Here is a 10,141-nt window from a genome sequence, read left to right on the forward strand (position 1 = left end):
GATCTAAATTTATCAATGGCAAAGACAACAGCCAAAAGCTCTTTTTCAGTGGTTGCATAATTAAGTTGAGCTCCTGTCAAAGTTTTACTGGCATAAGCAATTGCATGATGCTTCTTATTCTTAGTTTGTCCCAAAACTGCCCCCACAGCATAATCACTAGCATCACACATTATTTCAAAAGGCAACGACCAATCAGGGGTTGAATGATTGGTGCAGAGATGAGTGCATTCTTTAATAAATTGAAAGATGTTAGGCATGCATCATCAAATTCAAAAGGAGCATCCTTGGCTAGCAAAAGAGTAAGTGGTCTAGCAAAAAATGAAAAATCTTTTATGAATATGCGATAAAAACTAGCATGGCCAAGAAAGTTTCGAATTCCTTTTATATTCACAGGTGGAGGTAGTTGTTCAATTACATCAATTTTAGCTTTATCTACCTCAATACCTCTTTTAGACACTAGGTGTCCCAACACTATTCCTTCCCTAACCATAAAATGACATTTTTCCCAATTAAGGACTAAGTGCTTTTCTTCACATCTTTGCAAAACCTTGTCTAAGTTTTCAAGACAACTATCAAAAACTTTTCCATAAATAGAGAAATCATCCATGAAAACTTTCATAATCTCTTCAATCATATCAGAAAATATAGACATCATGCATCTTTGAGAAGAAGCTGGTGCATTACATAACCCAAAAGACATTCTACGGTAAGCATAAGTTCCGTATGGGCATGTAAAAGTGGTTTTGCTTTCATTATCGGGATGGATCGGGATCTGGTGATACCCTGAATATCCATCTAACAAACAGAAGAACGAATGGTTTGCTAATCGCTCTAGCATCTCATCTATGAAAGGTAAAGGAAACTGATCCTTTCACGTGGCTTTGTTCAGTTTTCTATAGTCTATGCACATCCGCCAGCCTGTGACGGTGTGTTGCGGAATTAGCTCGTTCTTTTCATTCATAACGACAGTCATGCCTCCCTTTTTAGGCACAACTTGAACTGGGCTCACCCACTCACTGTGCAGCACAGGATATATAATCCGTGCATGCAGCAACTTTATAACTTTCTTTTTAACTACCTCTCTCGTCGCGTTGTTAAGTCTACGTTGGGGCTCTCGAGAAGGTGAAACGGAAGGATCTGTCGGAATACGATGGGTACACTACAAGAAATGTGCCATCTTTTGACATTTGATATATGTCATAGTTCATGTGAAATAAGTCACAGATCACCATTTATGACATGAAGTTGACGAAAATTGAAATGTCAAAAGTTGTGTGTCTTTAATAACAACTTGTGACGTTTAAGTGTTCATGTCATAACATTATGACATTGGTTTTGGATGTCATAAGCGTTTATGACTTCTACTTTTATGTCATAGGTTCTTAAGCCTTGTCACGTATGATGACTCATTGATTTGGCTCGATCCATACCATCACGTACCCCACCCACACATCAAACAATCCACATTAACATATGTAGGTCCAACAATATATTCCATTCATAGCCAAATCAATAGGTTCACAAGTCATTCATCAACATATTTATTACATTCATCACGAACACCAAACTATAGTTCAACAAGTGACCTTAGTCACAAGGATATCTCAGATAAAGTAAACAAATGAAATCTCACATCCCTATCTCACAAGTGCCCTTAGTCACCAAACTAATAGTTCAATAGGTGCTGGCAGCTAGGTCTTCTCGGTGTCAGGAGCATGAGTGAATACCTTATGTTGCTGGAATTTCTCCATGTCCTGTAGAAAATACATCAGAAACAAACATCACTCGTTGAAACAAATGAAAATGAAAAAAAGGAACTTTACAAACAGCATACTAAGCTAGGTTTCAGTTTTCAGCTGCATCAACAATTACATCAAGTATACAGTTATTTAAGGTGATAGAGGCCCTGGTTATTTGTCATGTCATCTAATACAGTGCAACACTAAATGTATACTGTTAGGAGGGCATCTAATCAGTGAAAGAAACACTAGAAAGCGATCAAGCAGTTTGCTGTGATTGGAAATAAAGAAACAAAGTTTGACAGTTATTTACCTGCAAAGTGAAAAGCTTCATTCACTTTTTTTTGTGAAACGAAAAGCTTCATTCACTGAATCTATAAGCTCAAGAACTCACCTCATTGCAGCCCAAACTGACATTCTTTAAAAAGCTCAGATCCTGAAAGTCCAATGTAAAGACTGTAACGGTTGAGTGGGAGAAAAATAGCACACATTCTATGCATATAAGTGTACTGCCAAAACAAAGATATATATAACTTAAGCAAAAAAGACTTAGTAGGCAGTAGCAATCAATACCAGATTGAAAAGAAATGTTTGAAACTGACAGGCTCTCCAAATAGAGTAATAGGATTTATTACAGTACTTGACACATGGAAAATAGGTCCACGCCATGGTGCTTTGTAATCTATGCCATAAACTTCAAAATTGTGAAGGCCACTGCTGATACTAGAAGGATAACTATATGCATATGCAGCCTCCCCCTCTTCCTATAGCCGCACAATTAGTTCTTGGTGCAAAATGATTACTGCACAACCAGCAGGTTGACAAAATGTATAACAAGGCGTCATATAGTAGCAGGTTATATGCATTAACTGTCCAGTCCATTATAGTTCTAGTATTCAGAACAAAAATATACATTTCAGAAATTATGAATTCCAAATAAAAAATCTGAAATTCAAGTCTTCAGTCTTAAATTACTACTAATATTATATAGGCATGGTTCTACACCTTGCTGCATCAATCAATTAGAATATTTGTGCAGCAAAAAATAAAGATCATGAATTGCTTTACTTCTACTACAGAGGACAGAATAGCAGTCAAGCTAAAGAATGTTTCTGCACTAAGCTTTTATATTCAGCCCAATAATCGTTTCATAATCATAAAGACATAATGTTACTCTAGATCTACTGCACACTGCCAAATCTCTGAAAAGTAGCATTTATCAGTAACCTTAACACAAAACAGGTAAGATTTGCAACACAAAACCTGTTGCAATTGTGTCCAAAGAGTGACAGAAAGCAACTAGCGCCAATAGGAAGGATCCAAACAGCTAAAACATGTGCTGCTATCACTGATAACGTTTCCTAATAATAATGCATCAATCAGGGAGCTTTTCTGAAGCACTAAAACATGTGTATGCTGACTATGAAGAAGGAGTATCCCACATGCTTCTACGGAACTGAAATATGATTGTCCTATATAAACATTCTGGCAATAACTGAGTACTTCCAAATGGCTTGCAGATAGTTCACCAGTTACCATAATGAATTTTATAGGATGATATCTTTGACCAATACAGATCTGGCATTTCTAGTTTGCACATCAGGTGCCCATATATCAGCTATCCATATTTGTGCACTGTCATGCAGATGGGAATTTCCTCAAGGTACTGAAATTTAATTTTTATCTACACAATTAGGAAACTTTCTAGAAACTAGAGTATCAGGTAATGTTAGTCGGTTTCTATTTTTTAAAATAAATTAAGTGACACAAGATCTTTAATTATATATGACAACACACCATGCATCTAACAATATACATACCAGTTGCTCTACTTGCTCTAAATACGGCAACTAGGAACCAAAAAAATCTAACAACACACCATCTACTCTACATCTACCATCTGCTATACAGAACCATCTTCCAAACTAATCATGATAGCAAAACTTTGTATGCATTGTCATTTTACCTTCCAAGATTTTGTGGACTGGATCTGGAGAGCCACCACCATGCTGAGACCCCAGCACACCAGATCCACCACCCATAGATCCATCGCACAGCCTGCAAGAGAGGGGGAAAAGAGAGGGAACAGCAAACCTGCTACTATAGCCGCTGCTACTATAGCCGCTGCCACCGCGTCCTGGAATTCGCTGCCATGTCGTGGATCTGGCCAGAGGAGAAGAAGGGCGGCCGACTCGCCGTGCATCTGACTGGAGGAGAAGAAGGACGGCCATCCGTAGTTGATCTAGTCGGCGGAGAAGAACGGCGGCCACCCCTTTGGCCGGTGGTTAGGATTTTGACCGGCGGCTAGGGTTCCGACCAGTGCCTAGGAGCTCGTGAACCATGCCTGACCTGTGCCGCCATGGCCCATCCACGAAGCAGGGCGACATCAACACCGGAGAAGGGAGCGAGGGAGGGAGAGCTCGCGTTGGGAAGGGAGGAGCAGGGACGCCGACGTCGGCATCAGTCTTCTTGGAGGAGGTCGCGAGGGAGGATGGGAGATAGATGCAGGTGGATGGTGCGAGAGCCAAGCGTCCTCTTCGGATAAGGCTGGTCACGTGCTGTGTGTGTTGGCCGTGGACACCTTTTGGTGTGTCCATGCATTTTTATTTCCCTCTTTCTTCTTTCTTTTTTCTTTTGAAAATTTTTCTCTTTATCTCTTTTTTCAATAAAAGAAGAAAGAGAACAAAATAAAAAATATACAAGCCCACATATAAACACAGACATATTACTCTTACCTTGTGAACATTAAGGTCCTGTTTACTTGTAGAAAATTTTGTAAAATGGCTACTGTAGCACTTTCATTTGTATTTGATAATTATTGTCCAATCATGAATTAACTAGGCTCAAAAGATTCATCTCGCAAATTGCAGATAAACTGTGCAGTTAGTTATTTTTTTATCTATATTTAATGTTCCATATATGTGCCGTAAACTTTGATGTGACGAAAAATCTTAAAAAATTTTACAAATTTTTTGGGAATTAAACAGCCCCTAACATGGCAAACATTGTCACGATATGGAGTTTAACTACACTGAAGACATTTTTTATGACATGAAATCATATATGTCACTAAGTTGAGATGGCTTTTAAAAGAACGTCATAAACTGATCGATTTAGTGACATTTTGATCACATGTCATGCTATAATCGTCATAAGATGACACATTTCTTGTAGTGGTACAAATCATAAGACTGATTCCTGTAAGATCTTGGAGTGAGTAGCCGAAAACTGAGTGATGTTTCTCAAGAATGGTCATTAATCGCAGAGTTTGCTCCTGAGTGAGTTTATCACTAATGATCACAGGAACTCTGGATTATTGTTTAGGAAAGCATAGGTTAGACCGGGTGGTAAAGTTTTAAGCTCTATGGGAGGTCTAGGCGTTTCTGCAAACTCGTCTAAGGGTTTAGGTTCAGAAGGTTCGGCCTCTTCTTCTGTGAAGAAAGGGGCTTCGTCTTCTAAGTCTGGTTCATCTAAAAGCTATAGAGATGCAGCCTTTACCTCCTCCATAGGATCAGGCAAAAGATATGACTCGGCCTTATTATTTAAGGAGTGTGAAATTGTTATTGGAAATTTAAAAGTTTTTCCAAAAGAAATGTGTAGCTTTCCAGTATGACCTTCATAAAGGAGTCTTCTAAAAGGCTGTCCTATCAACTGGTCGAAGTTCAAATGAACCATGGAGCCTTCTACCAATAAGGACATGACATTAATAATTCCAAGACTGGAGACTAATCGTCCTGAAGATTCCTTTATGACCTTTGTTGTGGGGGTTAAGACCAAATTTTTAAATAGTTTAAGTGCAAAAGATTCAGACATGATGTTGATCCCCACAACAGGATTATAGAGAGCATCAAATTGATCAGAATCATAAGCACAGCGTATTGTTATACGAGGTGTGTCCAAACGGATCACATCGAAGGAAAGATCTGACTCCTCCAACCATTCGCTACTCATGACTGCGATAAGCTCTCTCAATTGATGTTCAGTTGGCAAACAAATGCTAAAATGACCGTTTTGGGGTCTGTTAATAGAATGGTAGTTTGAAATGTTTCCAAAATCGGCAAATAGATCAAATTCTATATCCAGAATGAAATCAGGTGGTGGAATTTCTTCCTTTTGTGGCTCAAAACTTGGGATAGCTAAAGTAGATGGAGGTTTTGGCAGAGTGTCTACTTCGGCTTCGTGGGTTTCATCATGAAGGGTATTATCCATCTCAGCTTCTAGGATTCTATCTAGGATTGCTTTAGCGTCATTAGTAGGGATGCGAAAGAAAGAACCTCTAGTCATTGTATGTAGCATTTGTTTATGATCTTTCTAAAGACCTCGAAAAAAGTGAAATAAAAGAACAGGGTCTTCAAGATTATGGTTTGGACCAGATTCTAAAAGATTAGAAAAACATTTCCAGGATTTTCCCAAAGTTTCATTATCTTTTTGTTTAAAAGATAGGACTTCGAGTCTAAGGTCGCCAATACGGTCGAGGAAATAAAAATCTAGGCAAAAGTTGGCTCGTAAAACTCCCCATTCACCTCGTTGTTAACTTACCTTCTGATTATACCATTGTCTAGCTTCTCCCCTTAAAGAAAAGGAAAAAGCTTCCAACGTAAAGTTTTATCAGAAATGCCTTCAATTCGAAGACAATCACATGTTTGCTCAAAATCTCTAATACGAAGATAAGGGTTTTCGTCTTCCTTTCCTGAAAAAGATAGGTTTTGAATTATGGCAATCAACCTGGAACGTAACCTATTCTGGAATGTTTGGATAGGCTATGATGACTCCCATGGTAAAAGGTCAGTTTTCGAAGGTGTTGCAAATTGATAGATCGATTTAGAATCTTGGTTTTCCATAAGGTAAGAAAATAAATAAAGAATATAAAGAGATAACAAAAGATAAAAATATAGATACAAGCTAGTAGTAAGACTCAAGGATATCTCAGCAAACCATCTTTCTCCCCGACAACGGTGCGAGAAATGCTTGTTGATATTTGGTAACACAATAAGGAATTGATCCGCAAGCGCACGGATATCGGTGAGCACTTCACCCGTGATGTTATCCAGAGTATTGTATTTATATTTTTACCACTAGGAGAAAGAGTGCATCTGACTAACCTGGTCTATTACTACTAACCTTTAGGCTACAAAGAATGTTTCTCGATGTGACCAATGTATAGAGAAGACTACAACCGTAATCTCGTTCTAACCTTGGTAAGGATGATCTACTGTTCTATTGGGGAGGCTCACGAAATCTAGACACCACAGAGGATGTTCAACCCGCACCTATAAACCCTATCGATCCTACTAACGGGATATGGGCTGCAAAGGTAACTCGGAAATGTCACGTTCCTCGCTACTACCACGGTCCAGCTAGTCAGGGGATATCTATGAGTATCCTAGCCCAAACACCACGCTTACGCTAGAGTTGATTACTCTAAACTCTACGCGAAGAGATCAAAGTAAACTCATAAACCAAAGAACAATAAAACAAGAACTTACTAGAATTTAGAAGTCGAAATACTGAAGAATCCTAGGAGCAAGCTTCGGGTTAGAAGACTTGATCCCGCAGGTACAACCTCGGAGTAGACACTGACAGGCCGGGCTTCCTCCGATCTACACCTCCACTCTATCTCTCTCAGTCTAGTAGATCTAGTCTACTCTCACATTGGATGCTAAGCCCTAAGTCTATGTAGAAGAAAGGTTATCCTTTGAGGGCACCTCTCAACTCTATGATGAACTTGTTCTCCTCCAGGGGCCAAGGTGTCTGCTTATATAGTCCCCTCAGGTGAACATGGGCCGTCGGATCAAACCGACATTGATTGTACGGTTATCCTTGATCCTTTAGGTCGGTGGAGCATGATCCGCGAAGTTGAACGCGATTGGCCGAAACACTAGGGCGGCCGCCCTAGGGGGTAGGGCGGGCGCCCTACCCCCGGGACCGATCGCCTTCCCGTTCGTTCCCGTGACTTCTGGAGTCCTCTAGATGGTAGAAAATTGCGCGGCACGTTAATATCTCTATGTAATCCCGACATGTGGGCCTTTCTTCCTTATTTTCTGATAACCCCCTGCAGAAACAAATAAACAACAAAACTCGTGGAATTCTGTCAGATCAAACCCTAATAATAGGTGTTGTTTGCATATTGGTCCTTTTCCTTATTCATTTGATAATTAAAATTGATACTTAAGAACCGTCAACATTATTATTTTTATATTTTCATTTTTATAGAGCAGAACAATTTTTTTATGCCACCACAGTGAATGTACTGATGGGTTTTATGCCACTTGTATACTCACATGGGGCTTACTAGTTTTAACATTTTTATTTTCTTTTTAGGATAGTATGAACATAATTAACTAAGCAAACTATTTTAAATAATTGAAAGGAAAAGGATAACTACCAAGTTTACCTCTTGGCAAGGCGTTCGGTGTTTTTAAGTCCTCCGAACGGGACTCTCTTTTTTCTCAGTTGTCCTAGGATTCGCTGGATGGCGTAGTCGGTGGTTCCGGCGGCGCCTCCTCTTCGTGTATAACTATCTTCTCTCTCCACACCTGACTCGGTGCCACGGTCTCCTTAGGATAGTTCTGTTCAAGCTGTATGTTTTCAGACCTTACCACTTCTCCTTCGTAGTCTGCCCATCCGTCCTTGATGATTTGCTTCTTCTGGTTGCGGTTGCATTGTCTTCTTCTTGTCCTGACCTGCTTAGAGTCTTCAACTATGTAGTTAGGGTCAGTAAAATAGCGACATACCTTCTCAGAGGGGAAGTGCATGTGGACTTCTCCAGTTCCAATATAGATGATTGCTTTAACAGTGCTGAGGAACGGTCTCCCAAGGATGATGGGTGAATCGTACTCGTCTTCTTCCATGTCAATAACCTAAAAATCTATATGGACAAAATGATCGTCTATTTTGACAGGGACATCAGTTACTATACCTTCAACTTTTCGGAATGTCTGATCTACCATCTCGAGCTGAATGTATGTCGGTTTTAGGTGCATGGTTCCGAACAAGAGCCGATAGGTGACTGCGGCCATTATGTTGACGCTTGACCCGGTGTCGCAAAGGGTCTTGTAGAAGTTGTATCCATTAATGGAGCACTGGATGCTTGGCATACCTGGGTCGTCCTTCTTGGTTAGGAACGGTGACTTAAGTCGACGATCTTGACCTTCGTAAACTGCAGTGACCATCTTAGCTGACTCGGTCCACACTTGCTTGTTCCTGTTCCTCCTGTTGGTCCTCTTCCTTGGTTCATGTCGAGATTGCTCTGGGATTTGTGTAGTCTTGTTCTTGAAGGAAAATGTCTCCTTCCTCCCTTTGATGTAGAAACTGATCTTGGCAGCACTAGCGTAGATGACAGCTCCCGAGGTGTTCAAGAATGGCCTCCCTAAGATGACGGGTGCCCTCTCATCATTACCGGTCTCTATCACCACGAAGTCTGCTTGGGCGTACAAGGCACCAACTCGGACACAGAGGTTCTTGAATATTCCCTTTGGGAAACTTAGTGTCCGTTCTGCAAGCTACAAATACATGGTTGTTTCTAATAAACGATATGTAAAATTTTTTTCATAGAGTACCCTGGGCATAATGTTGATGCTAGAGCCAAAGTCGCAGAGTGCTTCTGGGAAGTCCACCATGCCGATGGAGATCGGGATGATGGGACGTCCTGGATCGCCTCTCTTGACCGGCAAAAGGTCAGTAGTAACTTCCGCAACGGAGTTACTCCAGTAGTTACCTGTATCAAACATGTCTACAAGATATGCAGATTCTAATCCGTCCGGTTGTGATGGTATACCGGGGTTAGTAGCAAGAACAGCAGCAGCTATTTGATTTAACTGAGATTCAATTATTTTATTAAAGCTAATTTGATTCTTGATGGCAGTCGAGAAATTATCCATTCTATTATTTATATTCTCTAACATTTTACCATTAGATGCCAATTTCTTAGATAGGTTATCCATTAGCTTTCCTTCATTAGACACTAACTCTCTCAGAGGTGGAAAATTATTATTATTATTGTAAGAATTGTTACCTTGATAGTTACCTGAGTAGTTAGGCCTCTATTGATTCCAACCTTGATTTTGCTGATGACGGTTGTAGTAGTTGTTGTTGTTGATGTAGTTCACGTCCTCAAGCATCTCATGACAGCGATTGCCTGAGTGTCCAGTATCTCCACACTCCTCACAAGTCATGTGAGAGTCATAGACGTGCATGACTTCTTTCTTGTCTCCAGCTCTATCATCGAGCTTCTTCATGAGTAGGTCTAGCTTGACAGACAGCATGTCTACCTCCTTGAGCTGGTGCATATCTCCACCTCTCTTGTGTTTCTGGGTCCTTTCTTCATTCCAGCCTTGGTTGGACACCATCTTCTCCACAAGAGTTGTGGCTTGTGGTATGGTGAGTGATAGGAATGCTCCTCC

At 40.3% G+C, this 10,141-nt stretch overlaps 1 protein-coding gene across 2 annotated transcripts; it reads right to left on the reverse strand.

Annotated features, from left to right (window-relative positions):
- On the reverse strand, nucleotides 1,473-4,301 carry LOC110436909. 2 transcript variants are annotated; one of them, XR_002454824.1, is made up of 3 exons: nucleotides 3,706-4,301; nucleotides 2,053-2,175; nucleotides 1,473-1,754 (listed from the first exon to the last, which is right to left on the reverse strand). XR_002454824.1 is itself a non-coding variant. In XM_021464614.1 (3 exons), exons 1-3 carry the CDS (start codon nucleotides 3,940-3,942, stop codon nucleotides 1,692-1,694), a joined length of 342 nt encoding a protein of 113 aa, XP_021320289.1. In that variant the 5' UTR covers nucleotides 3,943-4,301; the 3' UTR covers nucleotides 1,473-1,691. The 2 variants fall into 2 exon arrangements, 1 of the variants encoding a protein (XP_021320289.1); XM_021464614.1 differs by having other exon boundaries at nucleotides 2,134-2,175.

The sequence above is a fragment of the Sorghum bicolor genome, chromosome 7, assembly GCF_000003195.3.
Source record: "Sorghum bicolor cultivar BTx623 chromosome 7, Sorghum_bicolor_NCBIv3, whole genome shotgun sequence".
Lineage (NCBI taxonomy): Eukaryota > Viridiplantae > Streptophyta > Magnoliopsida > Poales > Poaceae > Sorghum > Sorghum bicolor.